At 44.2% G+C, this 19,703-nt stretch overlaps 1 protein-coding gene across 3 annotated transcripts in view; it reads right to left on the reverse strand.

Moving 5' to 3' along the window:
* Tgfb2 (transforming growth factor beta 2) overlaps positions 1–19,703 on the reverse strand; it is an 89,646-nt gene that overhangs the window by 6,970 nt on the left and 62,973 nt on the right. For 2 of the 3 annotated variants that reach the window (XM_052737945.1, XM_052737946.1), the window contains 3 exons: positions 2,989–3,121; positions 2,762–2,872; positions 874–1,051 (listed from right to left, as the gene is read on the reverse strand). In XM_052737945.1, coding sequence (XP_052593905.1) covers positions 874–1,051; positions 2,762–2,872; positions 2,989–3,121 — 422 coding nt within the window. The remainder of the gene's footprint in view (positions 1–873; positions 1,052–2,761; positions 2,873–2,988; positions 3,122–19,703) is intronic. The other variant, XM_052737947.1, reaches the window with a different exon arrangement.

A 19,703-nucleotide genomic window follows, 5' to 3' on the forward strand; every position in this document is an offset into this window, starting at 1 on the left:
GTACCATCTTACTTCTATAACTCAGAAAGAGATCAGACCCCAGGCGAAGACTTTACATAAGTGATGGGTCTTACTGATATAGCCAAAATCTCAAGGAAACTTACATTTGTTTTGTGAGCAAAGAGTATTCAGAACTTATCAGAACCCAAGCACTTCAGAGAGACTTGAAGAAAACACCCCCGGGGCTAGTTTTCTCCCTTCCCACCTGGTTCATTGCCAGAGAGCTAAGGACCATAGCACAGAAAGAACTGTTGAAAGTCCTCAGGAAACCTCAATGATATGGCTACCTAAACAAGGCCTGAGCAAGGACAACACCAATTGACATGCCAGCATGGATGGGGTAAATGTCACAGGGCCCTGCTCCCAGATGAAGGTCTATAGATGATCAATGACGGCTAAGAGATGAAGAACTAGTCTTCCCCAGACATGTAACCCTTATTGGTTATCTAACCCAAAGTGATCAGCCTAAAACATGTATAAATAAGTAACACTAAGTAGAGTAAGCAGGTTGCATTTATGTGGTTTTTTTGCGCGCGCATGCGTGCATGCGTGTGTGTGTGTGTGTGTGTGTGTGTGTGTGTGTGTGTGTGTAAAACAATAACAGAAAAAGAGGCCATGAATTTGGGAGGGAGCATAGGATAAAAGGAAGGGGTTGGAGGGAGAAGTTATGTACTATAATTATATTTTAATAAAAAATAAAATATTTTTAGTTAGTCCTTGGGGAGAATGCTGTTATGAGATTCAAAAGCTTTACTGTCTCTACAAACCGGCCTTGAGCAATGACTTCAATTCAAGTCAATACATGGAGGCAAAAGCAAAGACAATGCAGGGGTTAACAGAAGCGATCATTTGTTTTTAGTTTCATTTCTTTACCTAAAGCAATAGGCGGCATCCAAAGCACGCTTCTTCCGCCGGTTGGACTGTTGTGACTCCAGTCTGTAGGAGGGCAACAACATTAGCAGGAGATGTGGGGTCTTCCCACTGTTTTTTTTCCTAGTGGACTTTATAGTTTTCTGATCACCACTGGTATATGTGGAGGTGCCATCAATACCTTAAAAAAACGCATTTGGGTAATAAATATTTAGCTTTACCTTTATCAAATATAAGCAGCAATATTTATATCATATAGTTTCCCCATGTATGCGGTCACAAACAACAGTGATGACTGCCGCAGCTGCATCGACTGGCTATCACCATTCCCCACAGAAACAGATAGGGCACAGTGGGCCCCCCACAAGCAACAATGAACACATCTAAATGGGCCTCTTGTCCAAAGGCAGTTCTGTGTTGAAGGCCAGGCGATGACTGGGAGAAGTCACTACAGAAGAAGTCTTTGACCTATGGTCCAAGGGCAACCTAGGCGGTTTATTTTAGTCCATCCTCAGCGTGGGCTGTGTTCAAGCTCTCAGCAACAGAGCACACAGCCATAGAGCATGCCTTGTCACCTGGTTCCGTCTTTCCTGAGACCATCAACCCAGCAGACTTTCCTAACGAGCATAACCCGAGGCGCAGCTAAACAGCCGTGAACTAGGTTCAAGTGAAACAGAACTCACCCTTACCTAACGCTATTTTGGGAAGCTGCGCAGAAAGAGCTTTTTCATTGATTTTATGGCATCCTCAACACTTTTCTGATTCCATCTGAGATTTAGAAACTTGAGCTCCCCAAAGCATGCTCGAGAGACTGCCAGTTTAAGCATTTAATCTCCACTCAAGAGAATCGTGGCTAGGTTAGAGACCAAAATAAATCTCTACACCTTCAGGGAGTATTTTTCCATGAGCAAGGGCCACCGAGGATTTCTAAAAGTGGATTGAGGTCCCAGGTGAGGTTATGAGGGAAGGCTGGCAGATGCCACATGTGTGGCATGGACTTCCCTTTCACCTCCTCACCCAACAATTCTCTGTCTCATAAGTCAAGTGGCATCTTCATTTACTCCATATGTTGATGAATTCAACTCAAAGGTGAGCAGGAGAAATGAAAGCCTCATTCTGTGTTTATTAGCTGCTACAGAAACCTGGTAAAGAAGCCACTTGCAGTAGTGGGTGCAGGCTAGAAAAAAGGTGCGTCCCAACACCGGGAAGGTGAGTTACAGAAACTGAGATGTGAGACAATTCTCTTCTTTAGTGAAATGTATTTGTTGATGCTTGAAATTTTGCTTGGGGGTGGGCAGGGTTAGAAATGGATTTCTTTGAATCCTTGTTATCTACTTCAATATCTCAGCAGATAGGAAGCTGGTTTGCTTAAGTGAAGAATTAAGGGCTTAATAACTGAGCAGTAGTTCACAGGGTTACTTAGCCAGTTTCGTCACTAGGCATGAAGCAGTGAAAATCTGGAGTATATTCCTTTCTTCCAATCCTTCCCACATAAAAGAAAGTATTTTCATTTTATCTTTTAATTGTGTGTGTGTGTGTGTGTGTGTGTGTGTGTGTGTGTGTGTGTGTGTGTATGCCCTTGAGTGCAGGTGCCCTTGGAGGCCAGAAGAGGTCGCCAGATTCCCCTGGAACAGGAGTTATAAGCAGTTGTGAGCTCCTTGGTGTGGGTTCCGGGGGACTGAACTCAGATCTTTTGCAAGAGCAGAACCTGCTCTTAACCACTGAGTCCTCTCTCCAGGCACACTTCGTACTTTCTTCTCTCTCCCACCGAGCAGATCATCGCCCAGATAAATGAAAGTTTCCGCCCTTCACCAAACAATGCCATTTTCACACGCAAACTGACTTCGCCCCTCAGAAGAGACTCTCAGAGTGAGGAGAAAGCCTCGGTTACCTGCAAATCTCGCTTCGAGCTCTTCACTTTTATTGGGGATGATGTAATTATTCGATGGCACGAAGGTACAGCAGGGGCAGTGCAAACTTATCTTGAATCCCAGGTTCCTGTCTGGAAAACAGAAAGTTAAGGAAGTCATTTGTACATGTGCCGTCTACGTCGTCTGCAGCCCAGTCACGCGCTGTTGGGCCCACATCTAGGGAGAGAAGAAGGAGGTGCCGGGTAACCTTTGTGGTGAAGCCACTCGTGCACGGCGTCAGTCACGTCGAAGGAGAGCCATTCGCCCTCCGCTCTCGTTTTCACAACCTTGCTATCGATGTAGCGCTGGGTTGGGGACGTTAAGTCTTTGGATTTGAGGATCTAGAGAGGGAAAAGAACAAGAGAAACCACTCAGCTGGATGCTGACCGGATTACCAAACCCAAACCGGTCACACTATTCCAAGTCATTATTGACGTTTAGCTCCAGGCCTGTCTTCATGCATAGCCATCCCGACAGTGTGGCTCCGTGCATGAGAACATAATATCAGCCATTTGTTCTGGAAAGTACAACTACGAAATCCGCTGTGTGTTTTGATAAAGATGGCAGCAACCATAAAGTCTGGTGTCAAAGAAAAGTGACAGTCGTTATTTTACTTCGCTGACAAAAGTTCCGTAACAATCCGCCGTATTATTTTTTTAATGCTATGAAGTTTGTGGCTTTGTTGTTCTGTCTCCTTACTTCTTTAATTTGGGGATCTGGGAGATGAGGGTGCAGTTCAGAAGACCCTCCCTCCCAGGTCCCTGGATTATACATCTTTTCAGAGAGAGAGAAAGGGCTTGCCCCTGTTTCCTAAATCTGCTGGCATTAAAATATGTGCCCTGCTTTTGAGGTAAACCTCTGGCTGGGATTTTGACTCTCAGTGTGATGTGTGATTTATGATGAAATCCTGCATCCTGCCATCTCAGAAGGACTTTGGGCAGGAATGGTCTGGCACAGTGTGCCAATCAGAGTCTGAAAACAGATCCGCCTGAGCACCAAGACTTCAGGAAGATAGAGAAGGAGCTGTGACGGGAAGCTCTAGGATTTCAACGGGGAGTGTACATCTGAGGCAGTTTCTACAAGTCTGTTTTAAAATGATCATGTTTTATGAACTAAACTGTGACCTTAAGTTTCCCGGAGCTCTAGTGAATCCTATGTGCGGCCCATGGCTTGCCCTTCAGCAGTACTGAGGGGCTCCAGGCATAGTGTTGTATACAGATCTTCCTGATTCTCAGTCTACTTTTGAGGGTATTTCCTACTTAGGGATTTGGTCCCTCCGGTAAATCATAAGCTTCTGCAGATCATGGGGTCATGCTATCAACTTGCAGCATTTCAAAGAGTAACACTCCACTGATTCAACAGCTACTAAAATGACTCTCTAGAGATCTAGTAGATAGATTTGTTCCCTGGTAAGCTGCAAAACCAAAACACGTTACCTTCCAACTAGTTGTTAATGCATTCTTCCCCCTACCACCCACCTGTGTGCACACATACACACACACACACACACACACACACACACACACACACACACACACACACACACACACACCTTCACAGTTTGCTTCAGATAATATGGCAACAAATGCTTCCTGGGATCTTTGGAGTTAGAGTACATTCACCCCAGGATTGACAAAGTACTGTGAGAAGAAAGAAGCCAGAATTGGGGCTGCAGTTCAGTGGGAGAGTGCTTGCCTGGCATCCCCAAACTAGAGAAGGAAGGAAGGAAGGGAGGGAGGAAGGGAGGGAGGGAGGGAGGGAGGGAGGAAGAAGGGAGGAAAAAGGAGGCAGGAAGGACAAAGAGAGAGGGAGGAAGGAAGGAAGGAAGGAAGGAAGGAAGGAAGGAAGGAAGGGAGGGAGGGATAGGGAAAAAAGGGTGGTACAAAAGAAAATAAAAACTGTAAAGGAGGGGGGAGGGAAAGACAAAGAGGAGGAAGGATGGAGAGAAGAAGGGAAGAAAAGAAAGAAAACAGACTCATGCATTTACATGCTCAGGTGTCCTTATGACCTTTGGACAAATTTACTCCACAGGCCTGTCCCAGGGGACAAACCCCACTAAACGGAAGAATGTAGGGGTAATCATGACCCTGTAAGAGGCAAGAAGTTCTTTTTACCAGTTAAAGAAAAACAGTGAATATGACTTGAGGGCTGGGTACAGTGGACTCCAGGCTTAACGCATGCTATTTGGTTTAATTTAATCCTCCAAAGATTCCTATAAAGTAGATTAAGCAAATGGAAAATCAGGGAGGATTCAAAGCCCGCCCCACCCCCAAGCCATTTTCCTACTTTGTTATGACAATCAGAGTGGAGCTATGGGGTCACGACCCTTTTTCACAGGATAGAAAGAATTCAATAATCAAAGCAAAAATCTTTGAAGAAGATTATACTAAATTTTGATGCAGGCGGAATGCACACCTAGTTGACTGAGGATGACATAAAACGTTAAAGACGCAGCCCTGCATCCATGAGTCCTCCATGGAGAAGAGCTGTCTTGAGCGAATAAGACACAACTTATCCAACTGAGAAGTGGCACAATGACAAAAACAAGAGTGGAAGTGGAATTTCATCCACTTCCCCGACTGGCCAATGGTTCGGAGCATGCCCAGACTCATCCTTCTTTCAGGACTTTTCTCCTAGTAGGTCTTCTATGAGGTGCTGCATTGTTAGGAGGAAATCTGGATACTTTCTGTGCTTTTAATAGCCTATTCATCTGCACATAATTAACACTTAGGGCTACTACCCAGAACAAAAACTCAGTTTCATTGTTGAACTAATTATATCTAAATTACATATTATATAATTATTTGATACTATGATAGAACAATTTTTATGATTATAAATTTTGAATGTAAAATTAAATGTATATCCAATGTCTATGATATATATGACACATTTACATGATTTCATCTACTCACACACACATATGCATATACATAATATCTAGTCTCACTGAGGACAAGAATATCATGACCATATTAACCAAATGGATGAAAAAGGCATACCGGCAAATTGATAGAAAAATTTTTATTCTCTTTACATTTCTGTACATGTGTGAGAGTGTCTGGAAGCACTTATGTCATGGTAGGTGTGGTGGGCGGAGCACAGGATACAGGTGTCGCTTCTCACTATCACTGTGTGGGTCTCAGGGATGGAACTTGGGTCAGCAGGGTTGGTGGCAGGTATCTTTGTCCACTGAGCCACCTCACCAGCCTATTGATGGGGATTCTGTTCCTTACAGGGGAGTAAATCTACATTATCCTGATTTCAAGAGGGGGAATAAAGGATAGCAAAGGGACTCTGGCTTTTTCTGTTGTGAATCCCCTGAAGAGTTAGGGATTGCGGCTTCCTCAACCACAGAGCACTGCAAGGCTCAGGCAATGAACAACTCACTTTTTTTTTTTTTTTTTTTTTAGATCAGAGAAGAGCATGCTGGATTGGTTTTATCCAGGGTTAAGTCATGAAAAGGCCACAAGTCAACAACCCCAAGAAAGACAGGAGGCCACGTAATTCTGGGACAGAGAAGTGCTGGTTTTTCTTTCTGCGCCAGTCAGTGTCTTGAACTCTCCAGACAATGACTTCTTAAATTCACTCACAGTCTTGACTCCACTCTTCTCCTGTCCTGAGCAGAAACAGGAAACAGTTGTTTCTCATCACTCAGAGAATAGTCCCCTTGCTCCTGAAGACTGTTATTAAGTCCCCTCAGCACGCATGTTTTCTCTCTAAGCTAAATAAACGGAGTTCCTTTAGACCGTGTTTAGAGGGGCAGACTCCCAAACCTTTAATCATCTGAGAGGCTAACAAGGACTGATGATGCTTTTTAAAAGTGTACCTCCACAGGCTTCATGGTTTCCCCCTCAGAACTGTCTAGAAAAGCTTCTACTCACACATTACCGTGGAATCTTCACTTCAAAGCTATCTTCAAAAGCTATACATGCCACTCCTCCATTCCCTGTTTATTACCATTTATCAGCATGTTAAATTAAGTCTAAAGAGAAGATGTATCCCAGGGAGTAAACCTGATGTCTCTCTTCACTGGGCCTTTCCTACATTCGAGAAGTCATAAAAGGTGTTGGGAAGGTAATTCTAGCAATAAAGTGCCTGTCCTGCCAGCAAGAGGATCTGAGTTCAGATTCCCAGTACTCACATGAAAAGTCGGGCATGGTGGCATGCATCTGTAACTACAGTACAGGAGCAGAGGCAGGAGGATTTCAGAAGGTCACCAGCCAGTCAGCCTTGCTGAATGGATAAGCTCCAGGTTCACTGAGAGGCCACTTAAACAGTGAAAGGCTATCAAAGAGCACATCCAATATTGATCTCTGGCCTCCACATGCATGTATACACACACACACACACACACACACACACACACACACACACAGAAGTCACAGCAAAAAAGGACTAGACCATTTTTAGCCTGTGCTACCTGAGCTGTTCTCTTGTCTCTAACCCAGGGCATCAGATGTGACCAGCTGCGGGGTCCTTCTGGATCCAAGGTCACTTGTTGCTGTGTTTCTTTCCATAACTTAGGGCAGAGGTAATTTGGTCAATGAGCAGCTATCTTTCTTGGCCCAGTTACCCAATGCTGCCCATCCATTCCAGATTCTATCCTCAGCTGACCAGAACCTGCGAAATTCTGGGGCTCTTCTAGAACATACTTTCTAACCACTTCTGGCCCTTGCCGGGTGAATTGTGCTTAGCAAACATCCATTGTGCATGTTTCCCAACTGGCTGATGACAGCTGCACTTGGTATTGAAATGATGCAAGTTAATTAATTGCCTAGAAGCTGACCAAAAGAAAAGGGAGCTAGTACTTCTGTGAAAAACCAGAGCGTTCTAGAAGGTATTCAGAAGGATGACTTGCTGTAAGAGAAAAGTGCGTTTTTGAAAAAAAGTTCCTCCAAAGAGTAATGAGAGTTACCACATGACCCAGAAAAGCCACTCCCACCTATAACCCAAAAGAATTGAGAACCCAGATACAAACAGATAATGTATATACCAATTATCTCAGACACTGTTCTTTTGCTATGAAGTAACACCATGACCAAGGCAGCTTATAAAAGAGCGCATTTCATTGAGGGCTTGCTTACAGTTTCAAGGGGTTTGTCCATGACCATCATGGTGGTTAGCCTGTCAGGCAGCAGGTGGACACGATACGATACTGTAGCTGTAGCTGAGTTCATATCCTGGTGCACAGGCAGGAGGCAGAGAGGGTGAGAGACTGGGTCTGGCATAGGCTTTAAAAACCTCAAAGCCCACCCCCAGTGACACACCTCCTCCAACAAGGCCACACCTCCTAATCCTTCCTAAACATTCTACCAACTGGGAACCAAACACTCAAATCTATGAGCCCATGGGGGCCATCCTCATTCAAACCATCACACCAGTGTCCACAGCAACATGGTACACAGAGCCAAAAGGTGGAGAAAGACCAAGTGCCCATCAAAAGATGTGTGGATGGGCACAACGTAATATATGCATACAGTAGACTACTATATACAGCCAGAGAGACAAGGGGAGTTCTGGCATCTGCTGCAACGTGGACAAATCTCGAGGACATCAAACTCAGTGAAGGGTGTCAACACAAAACCAGAAGCATCTCACTCACATGAGAAGTTAGACTAGGAGAATTTAAACAGAAAGAAAGTAGGATAGTGGTTGCAGGGGTTGGGGGAACAGGGTAATTAGTCATTATGGATAAATGGATGAAGTCTCTGCTTTGAATGATTAACACCAACACCACCAACAAATCCTAGCCTGGTGAGATGCTCAGTGGATAAAGGCCCTTTCTGCCATGGCTGATGAGCCAAGTTTGATCCTCAGGACCTACATGGAGGGAGTACTGACCCCCCCAAGTTGTCCTCTGATTTCAATTTGAGCAGCATTGCAAACACACATTCACATACGCATACACTGACAATAACTTCAGTTAACTGCAGTTTAAAAAAAAGGGAGGATTTGAAACTCCTGCCAGTGCACAGTGGTGGCTGACCTCACAGCACTGAGAGCGTGATGCCCACGGCAGTGAACAGAGACAGCCAAAAGGTGAATTTTAGTCTTTGTACATATTTTATCATGATATTTTTTTCCTAATTTTAGGTGTGAGAGAGACAGCTATAAAATAAATAACAAAACAAACACTATATTAAAAATCTAGAAGGTTTTCTGCTCTTTGGTTTTCAGTGATTTTCTTGAAACTCCTCTATTTCAAAGAAAAGAAGCGTTAAGGATTAAGGATGACAAAGGTTGATATGCTTTATGGAAAAAAAAAACATAACATAGATTAGCAATTAGCATAGCTATGTAAAAAACACCCTTCAACAACATGCTAATGTGTGAGAACATATATGCACGCACTCACATATATTCATTTCAAGTTGAGGTAATTTAAAGTTTATCTCATTTTTATAATCCTGTGTGTGTGTGTGTGTGTGTGTGTGTGTGTGTGTGTGTGTGTGTGCTCACTCACGAGTGATAGATACAGTGACCATGTAGAGGTCAGAGGGCAACCCTGACAAATCTGACTCTCCTTCCACCGTGTGAGTCTTAGGGATGAAACTCAAGTCTTCAAGTTTGGCAGCAAGCACCTTTACACACTGAGCCATCTCCCAGGCTCTACTCTTTTTTTTTTCTTTTCCAATAAAGAATTGATCTGCCGGGTGGTGGTGGTGCACGCCTTTAATTTCAGCACTCAGGAGGCAGAGCCAGGCAGATCTCTGTGAGTTCGAAGCCAGCCTGGTCTACAGAGCGAGATCCAGGACAGGCACCAAAACTACACAGAGAAACCCTGTCTCGATAAAACCAAAAAAGAAAAAAAACAGAGTTGACCAACCATAGTTCCTCACTGACTTAGAAGCAGGGGCTCCTAAGAGCTTGAAAATGAGATTCCTCTGTCTCAGGCTCAGCTACCACCCATGGGGCTGCCTTCACGGCATTACTGATACGGACAAGTTATATACAACATGTGTAAAGTACTCACGTCTCACCTTTGGCAAGACTTTAAGTTCTTCAGTGAGTTACAAAACCCCTACACAAAAGGATTCATTCATCCCTCCACCCCTGGAAAGTAGCCAGCTGGGGGTGGTTAGAGGTGAAAGTCACCGTGTTACCGAATAGTTTAGGGGTTTTTAAAAAAAGTAAAAGTATAGTTGGAAATTGCAGCCAGAGAAAAATCTTCACCGTAAAAGAATAATACTGTAAATCAACTTGGGATTTGGCTCGGGGCCAAGAGTGACATCTCTCCATGACATACCACAGCATTGCAAGAAGGTTGTGGGAACTGGACATCACTATCCGTATCTGGACATTAATGACCCTGCAGGAGAACGGAGGAGTCAATTCAACCAGTCTTCTAATGGAAAGGAGATTTCACAACAGGGCCATAGAGAAAACCTGCGTTGGCCTCACTGGTGCCAGGCCATCTTGCTGTGACAATCTTAATGTTTCCAGTGTTCCAACTGTCATTAATGTCTACGTGTGTTTAAATATGACTAGAGTTTCCAATAATATTTATTAATGAATACTGATTTAAGTGTACACTCTGTTGGCTGTGACCATGAACCTCTTGGATGTACTTGACACCAAGTTATGCACTTCTGAATCATAAAGCTCAAGACTGGAGAGACACTTCAGAGGCCAGCTGCTCCAGCCCGACCAGCTTACTCCCATCTTTCTTTTTGTAAAAGCCTCTCTTCACGACTTTACAAGAAAGGCCACCTGTCACCTCTAGATATTTCAAATTCTTCAGATTCTGCCTTCTCTGAACATTCCCACCAAGCAGGCTGTTAATCATAGTCCCACTGTCTTGTGGCTCTGCCATCAGTGGAGCTCTTCAAATATTTCCAAGTTTGTTTTTAGTCCAATAAAACCCCTGTGCAGTAGACATTACAGTTCTGAGTCTCACATCCTCTAGCTAAAGGGGGAACCCTGAAGGACTCATGTGCATTGGCAAAGCTTGGGAGCAAGGGCCTGGATGCATAGGGAAGAGGGTTTTCCAATATTGTGTTTTGCTTGCTCTAGTAAAATGTGAAATTCTCTCTCTTCTCTATGACAGCCCCAGTCATGAGGGGCAGTTTCCTTCAGGTCAAGTTCAAGGTGCTTCACTGTTCTGGTAATGGCCCTCCCACACCCCCAGTTCTGGGTACTGAACCCCGTGATTGTTAGGCAAGCGCTCCACCACTGAGCTGTATCTCTAGTTCTCTTTTTATTTTTAATTTTAGCACGGGGTCTCATTTAATTGCTCATGCTGGCACTGAATTTACTACGGAGTCCAGGCTGACTTTCAACCTACAACCTTTTACCTCTGCCTCCCCTTCTGGTAGTTGTAATTTAGGTCTGTGATACCAGGCAAAGCTGTCTTTTCCATGTCTCTCTAAAGATGAGTTCTTCAATAAAGTCCATGTGTGATCTAGAGTATGGAAAAGATACAGAGGATGGTGAACGTGGTCTAAGGGGCACCTACGTTCCTTATTTGGAGCATACGCTTAATGAAAATGACTTCATTTGGTCAGTAGCCATATCCATCATCCATTGAGTCAGGCATTCGGTCTCTGTCTCTCTGTCTCTGTCTGTGTGTTGCTTCCTCTCTCTAGCCCAGTCTCAGCATTTCCAGTTTCATAGGATGAGAACCTAAGACCCTGTATTTTGTATCACATTCCCATATGATACAGAAGCATGGAGCAGGGAACACTCTGGACTTCACTGTTGTAGTCTACATTTATGGAATTTATATTTGGATCACAAACACAAATGTCTCCCTTTCAACTTTGAAGTTGATTATTCTATCCAGGTTTTTAGCTTGCTGGATTCTCTCTGAATGCTGTTTGCCACTCAGTATATGATTTGTAGATATATTATATAATACGCATAGCTTCCTTTGGGCATTGTGTCTGTTACTGCTTACTCAATGTCTTCATCATGTTGGTGTCAAAGCTAACCGCCATGGCACCCAAACCAGAACCTGTTGCTAGATGCAGTTCCTTCCTGGCTGCTTGTCTCTGAAATCACACTTTATGGTACACTATCTACAGCCAAGAAAGTGGAATTTCAACAATTGAGAGCTGCAAGGCCTGTTTAGGTGAGCAGTCTCACTCACCTCCATGAAAGGACCGCTTATTTCCCCACTCTGTGGCCCTTGATGTTCCCTCTGCAAAGTGTCCTTGAAGATCATCAGTGCTGTGATGGTCTCAGGGACTTTGGGAGTTAGGCACACCCAAGCTCTAACTCTCTAGACCTGTGAGGTTTTAAAAACAACTTACATATTAGCTAAAATGTCACAAGCTGTAATTCTTCTGGTGCCTCTCTGATTTCATATGGCCATCTTGTTGTGGACACTGGTCAGATGACTATTAGGGGCCTGTCCTCTTCCATATGGTCCTATCTTAACTAATTATCCCACAGTGAATTTGCTTGAAAATCAGATCACAGTTTAGGAATAAGGGTTTGAGTATATCCGTGGGGAAGTGGGAAGAAAGCCAACTGCAACGGTGAGTATCACACACCATGCTGTGTAGACAACTTTGACATGTGTGACCAGACTGTAAAATCCTTCAGTGGAAGAACGTTCTTTCTGACACTCCCTTACTGGCCTATCAGCCTTCCACTGGCACCTTATACAGCCCAGTCCTGTATAAATTCCCATCACTAACAAACCTAGAAACACTTGGTCAAGTGATAAGTAAGTCACCATCAAAGAATGAATAATCAGTCTTTGAAAGTGGCAAATGAGAACTCCTTGGGGTTCTTTACACACCTGCAGACCAACCACAGCAGTTACACATATCTCAGAGAACAGAATCATGAAGGTCTGTGATAGGATGCTCCACGAGACCCTTTCTGCTGGGTTACATGTTACTAGGAGAATGCAAATAGGGGGAAAAGCAGAAAAGAGAATTGCCAAGTGATGGAAAGTGGAACTTTCTAGAGAATCAGAGCTAGGCAAAATTATTCTTTTCTTTTCCAGAGGCAGAAATGTAACTCTCTTCCCAGTCACACTGGGCCACCTAAGGGGTGCCTGACAAACCACGGCTAGCATCAGTAACCTTCTGAGGTGGCTCAGCACACCCAGAACTTACTACTTCTGCTAACACCATGTCCCATAATTGTCATGGCTCCTTTGTAATTGTACCCTTCCAAGAAGTCCTGAGTAATGTATGCCTGGCAAGGACTTCTCTGGAGCCTGCAGAGCCAGCCTGCAACAGGCGTCAGCTCTGGAAGACAGAAGAGAGTGAAAACAGACTCTCTGGAGCTCAAATCCCCTGTGTTGCCATGAGTGCTTTCTCTTTATAGTATATATATATATATTACACAGCTCGGTACTTGATAGACACCTACGGGATGCATAACCAAGTGTACCTGCAACCAAGGATAAGAACACATGGGATCTTTTTCACACTAATGTCACCAGATATGTGTTGAAACATCCTCCCCGCCCCCCTGCGTGCGCGTGTGCGCGCGCGCACACACACACACACACACACACACACTCCCACTCCTCCTCTGTGATGGAAATACCTTACAATTCTCTATTGTTCTCCCTCCTTTCGTTCGTTCTACAGATGGGCCTTTGTGCTGTGACTGCACATAGGCATAAACAAGTAAATTCACTTCTCCAGGTCTAAGGGATGAAAGAGACCTTTGTCACTTGAAAGAGCCAATGCTGCAGCTCAGAGGGACATGCGCGGCCATCGCAGACATCACACAGCTTAGAAGGGATTTGACAGACTAAATAACATCAGTGCAGGAGATCACGCAGCATAGCATTGATGGTTCAAGGCCACGAATCCTTTTGTTGGCTGAGCTTTCTCACTCCCTGAGGCTATACAGCCTAGTGCTGTCAGCAGATGTGGATGAGTCTGAAATAGGCCCATGACTCCCGGGAGCTACCTTCTGATTTTCTTATCTGACTTTTTATTCCGATTCTCTGGTCTGACACTAACACAGATGGGTTTGGAGAACACATTTCTAACACTTCATCCTACTTCCTGGTACCTACAATATACATTGCCTGTACTATAATTTATGCACATATTTACATTCAGCTGAGCATTTCCATTAGTGGTTGGGGCTATTCAGTACCAAGTTTTAAAAAGTCAAGAATCAGCTCTCTTTTTTTTTTTTTTTTTTGCTTTAAAAAGTATAGAGAGCTCAGGGATTCTCTTCTTAGTTTGATTCCTGTTGCAATGACAAAATACCCAAGGCTGTGTACTTTGTAAAGCAAAGAGGTTTATCTGGCTCATAGTTTGGGGGGCTGAAAGTGAAAACTTGGGCAGTCAAATCTGTTTGGGTTCTGGTGAGGGCATGTGAGTTACATCACAGCATGGTGAGAGTATGAGCCAAAGTGGCATGAATGAAGAGAGAAAGTCCAGCATATGGTAGCCTTACTTTACAATGTATGTAAGGGACACAGGAACGACACCACTGAAATGGCTGTTCCATGGCTGGAGGTGGGTGTTGTGGATAAGAGAGAGAGAACATCCAGAGGCATCTGGAAGAGTCCAGAGCCTAGAAAAAGAGAAACAGACTGAACACGGCCAGGGCTAGGGAAGTGGGGAGAATGGCAAGAGAGAAGATATCAAGAAAGAGAAAGTAGAGAAAGCTAGAATAGTGGGGGGGCTTGCCCTTATAAAAAAGGGGTGAGTCTGGAACAGCCTGGGGTTATTATAGTGGAGGGGGTGGGGGAGGTGAGAAGGGCCAGGAGTGTGGGTGCTTTGCAAAGTATAACAAGTAAATATGAGTAGGGACCGAGGGGGCCTGGAGGCCAGCATGGGCTTTGATATGCTAATAGGTGCCACAGATATATGTCAACAGAGAGCCATATGCCCCTTCTGCCAGAGGAAAGGGAAATAACTCCCTTTCTTAGATAAGTATCCCTTTCTCACATTCCTGAGGAATGCTGATTTTTATCTAACCACCAGAAATCCTTCTATAGTCCAGCTTGAATCGGGCTTAGACTCAATTTTGGACCAAGTCAGTGGGCCTGCCCTTTTGGGGGGGGGAATTGGGGTACCCTTTTGACCTGACATATAACAAGCCACTTGTGGGGAAAGAGTAACTCAGTCTCCCTGGACCTAATCCTTACTACAACATGGAAATTAACCACTGTCAAGGATCTTCCTTCAAGGCACTAATTTCCCACTATGCCTCACTCCTCTGATGCTCTATCACTTGTCAACACCCTTCCACTGGAGATGATGCCTTAAATGCATGAGCCATTAAGGGAAAAACCATTCCTAAACCCAAGAGTATCAGTTCCATTAACTTGTTACGGAATCTTATTTTTTTAAACCTACATTGTTATTATCTACTTTGCCAGTCGCTAAATAAATAACAGAAAATGGGTAGGCAAGTACATTTCTTTCTCCATAAATATTTGGAGAGAGATCTTTAAAACCCAGGCGGGACATTTTCCAAAGCTAAAGAAGCAAGTAATGGTTCTTAAAGGACCTGTTATGATGTCACACATTTATTTTAACAATGATCTCGTTATGAAACCTTTCTTGACTTCACTCAGAAGCGGCTACAGAGTACTCATTATGCCGGGAAGAGGAGCAGGGTGAGGGAAAAACAAGATGAAGACCAGTGACCGCAAGATCAAGTACCGTGGTGATGGAGAGCATCAACGAGTACAGCTGCCAGCAGGGCTGGCTCTGTTGGAAAGGGGACCCCGAGGTGACAGGCAGGGTGGGGCCCAAAGTCACCAGTGAGTCACAGGAGGGGCAAAGACCTAAGGGACTGAAGGAGCCAGACACACGGATAGCTCTAGAAGTGCATTGTGGATAGAGAGAAGAGTAGACACGAGCCTTAGCAGGGAGTGAGTCAAGCGTGGATAACAAGGTCTAGGGACCAGCATATGGGAGCTTCACAGTAGTTGAAATCAGAAAGCAGCACTTTTCAGACAAGTATGGCCAAAGGTGTGGCTGGAGGGACCTGATTTCATATCTAATGGAAAGTCAGGGCCATCACCATCTGCCTTATTGTCTAAACTCTCCAACAGAACTGTGGTAGTTTTCAAAAAGTAAACCAATAGCACCTCTCCAACATCCAGATCTGTCCCTGAAGAGGTGTCCTCAAAAGCTGTGAGCTGAGCCTACTTCTAGAACAGAAGTTCCACCCAAAAAACTATTTTGAACTTTATCAAAACACCAGTCACAAAGTAAGCGTGTGTTCTCCCTTGGAAGAGACTTTGGGCTTGAGGAGATTATAGAAGAGTTGAGATAGCAAACATCTGTAGCAGGATAAAAAGAACTTTATTGAAAATCAATTCATAGGGGGCTGGAGAGATGCCTCAGTGGTTAGGATTTCTTCCAGAGGACCCATGTTCTGTTTGCAACATCCACATTGGGAGGTTCACAAACCTTCTGAACTCTGTTCCTGGAAATCGGATGTCCTCCTCTGGCCTCTGCAGGTACCGGCACATGAGGTGACATACACACGTGTAGGCACCCACTCACACACGCAAATTTAAAAACTAGAAATCAATCCGAAACAGAAAATCTCTTTGTCGGATGATGAGCCAGGAAGTAGAAGCGGAGGGTAGGGAATGAGGTAAGGGATTGTCCCCATTGATTTGATTGCTTTCTAGTAGTTCTTCAAAGAGACAAATGAGACATGTCACAGTTCCCAGCTCACTCACTGTCCTCCTTAGTGATTTAATCTGGCAAACGCACAAGCCATAAAATGACATAAACAATTGCCAACCCCATCACTCTACTCTGCTCTACTCATAACAGGAAACAGATCAGATCAAGCCCAACCAGAGATAATGGACAACATCATAGTGATCTTCTAGTCACATGCTAGTTGTAGAAGAAATACTGCCACCCACCCACCCCCCAGGGGGCCAGTAAAATCCAGATAATGGTCCACCTCTGCTTCAGATTTGCCACACTTGGAAGGCACATTACCTCAGAGACTCATTCAAGAAAACCTTTCCCTCCAGTTCACAATGTAGAGGCTCAGAGAGAAGGGGCATTTGTTGGACCCAAAAGCTAAAATGGAAATAGGTAGGAAGCAAAAACAGGCCCGGGGCTGACTGGCTACGAAGCTCCTCTTCTCTCTAAATGGCTCATGAGCAGATGGTGTGGGAAACACTCTTTAATGCCCTCAGGCAAACTCGTTGGGGAGCAACCAGGAACCAGACTATACCATAGGGACTACAGTGCTCAAGCTTTGGTTTGTACCATACAGGAACCGACTGTAAAGACGTTGTTCTACAAGCATTCAAAAGAATGCCTGGGAAACTACAATGGTAATTGCTGGGGAGACAGAGCCTGTGTGAGGTTTTCATGTGTGAACCTGATAAATTTCTGACAAACAGGTGGTTGTATTTGTAGTGTACCAACTTGCAAATATTTCTAGCCACAGGACTTCCTTGGGATCCCAAAAGGGCAAAGCTCTGCGCTCAGCACACATGGTCCCAACCTCACAGCCTTGTGCTTTCTGCTGCTAAGGTGAAGATGTCGAGAATATGGTTCCTGGAGGCAGACAGCTTGGGTGGGAATCCAGGCATGGCCCTCCTCTAACCCAATGGCAACAAAGTCACTGAAGTTCACCAGGCACCAGTGTCCTTGTTATAACAAACAGGAGATGGCATTACCTACCCTTTCTAGGGTTTTTATAAAGAGTGAATGGCTTTTACACACACACACACACACACACACACACACACACACACACACACACACACGAGAGAGAGAGAGAGAGAGAGAGAGAGAGAGAGAGAGAGAGAGAGAGAGAGAGAGATCACTCATAGCATTGTGCAACACACGGTGAATACTGGATGTATTAACAATAATATCAATACTGTTCTATTGTTCCTGGGCCATAATATGGAAAAAGGAGTAATAGCACTATTAGTTACTATTGCATGATCAGGGACTTTTTTTAACTCAGTCAAGAAGGATTGGTGTCTGTGTGACTTTCTGAGTCCCAGCTACTCACACAGCTAGCTGACTCCAAGTAGTATCATGACCTAATGGAAATGATAACTATTCAACTTCCTTCTGAGGCAGGCATGCCATTTGATCACTTTGTAAAACCCTGAGATACTGATGGCCTTGTGTAAGGAGTATTTTTTCATACATCATGGCTGTTTTGTTTGTTTATTTGTTTTGGAGGGGGGTTGAAATGGTTCCTATGCTGTGTATGTCTCCAATGTGGCGCCAGAGGTGAGGTCAGTCTTAAGGGGATTGTATGTTGTAAAATTCCATACAACAGGAGCACAGTATAACTTTTTTTTCAGTAGCATATTTTGCAAGTCTAATTTAACAGACAGTCAGGGTTTTCTGGCTGACCTCTTTTTTATTTTATATCCCCTTGGGCAATATGAGAAATGAAAGCCGAGAGTCTCAGTCTCTCTCTCTCTCTCTCTCTCTCTCTCTCTCTCACACACACACACACACACACACACACACACACACACACACACACATATACACGAGTGGGGGTGGGGGAGGAAGAGGTAGTTTTCATTAACTCCATTAGCACTGTTCTCCCTACAGTAGCTAGGAGTCCCTCCTTTCACATCTTAAGAACCCAGATCTCTCCAAATGCAGGTCTAAGCCACCCATCATCCACCCTAACTTCCAACCTAAAGCCTCAGAAATGCACATTTCAGAATCTTGCATAGATGAACTATGTAGACTGTCAGCTTAGGTAGGGGATGACTTGCTTTCACTACTAAAATAATTCAATTATTTACACACAGGTGTGCATTAGTGGGTTATGAACACGTGGGGACACACACACACACATACACACACACACACCCTCACACCCTTCTGCACAGTGCCCTGAAGAATCTCAATGTATCTTAATGTGTCTTCCAGGAAGCAATCTCCACTGCCTCAGAGTCACACACAGTCCTCTAGGGAGCAGAATATCAGAAGACAAGGTCGTCAAAGGACAGCCAGAAACTTTAGGGCTTAATCTCAGAACAACCAAATTTTTCAAATAGTTTAAGATCTTCCCATTTAAGCACAAAACCATTTTTTTTATTTTTTTATTTTTAAAAATGATATTTCAATGAGCTTGGATATAAAACTCATAAATCTATTACAAATGTGTTCTGTTCTATTCTTGTAACTTAGCCTCACTGCTGCCGTTCAAGGCCATTATCATAAACATCAGTTGCTACTCTAGGCTGAAAGTGTGACATGACCAAAGGCCGCAAAGACACCGCCACCCTCCCCACTCCAGTGACAACTCAAGTGGAAAGATGATGAACAATAAGGAAAACGGGGTTTCCATAAAGGGTCCAGAAGCAGAAGTCAGAGGACAGCTGGAGTGTCAAGGGGACAAACGTGGGGGGGGGGGGGCTTTATCCAGGGTAGGTTTTAAGTAAACGGTCCTCTGCAGACCTTGCTGGGTTTTCTGACCAGCATCACTGTTATCCTGGTAAAAATCTCAAGAGCAAAGGGTCATCACAGCTGTTGGGGCATAGTCCACGTTCCTCCTTGTCTAATTCCATGTTTCTCATTCACGTTCTTAACTAGCAATTCATAATCCAAATGAAAAATGGCCAAGGCGGCCTTCTGATAATCTAGCCATGGAGGGATTTATCTTCCTATTGAGGTTCTGAGTCTCTTTATTTTCTGGGCCTTGGCAGTTTTGAAAGGCAAGAGTGTTACATAGTTGAGTTCCCGACAGTTTAGGGGTTGCTACTGTCCCTGACTTTTCTGCCAGAAATGTCTTCTTTGGGATTCCCGTGTGCGGTGACACTATGGTAACCATAGACCCTACTCACAGTCCTCTCAACTGGAAGCTTAAACTCTCTTCTTGAGCTTTTCTATTCTCTTCTCTATTCAAGAGACTCCAGTCTATTTGTATCTGTCGTTCACATCACGAGCAGCCAACACTGTGGGGATCTCTGAGAAGGGACACACCCATCAAGAGCTTACTAAGGTCTTCCACCTGACCAGCCTCATG

This window comes from Peromyscus californicus, unplaced genomic scaffold (genome assembly GCF_007827085.1).
Source record: "Peromyscus californicus insignis strain IS unplaced genomic scaffold, ASM782708v3 Scaffold_14__1_contigs__length_90479793_seg_2, whole genome shotgun sequence".
NCBI classification, from domain to species: Eukaryota; Metazoa; Chordata; class Mammalia; order Rodentia; family Cricetidae; genus Peromyscus; species Peromyscus californicus.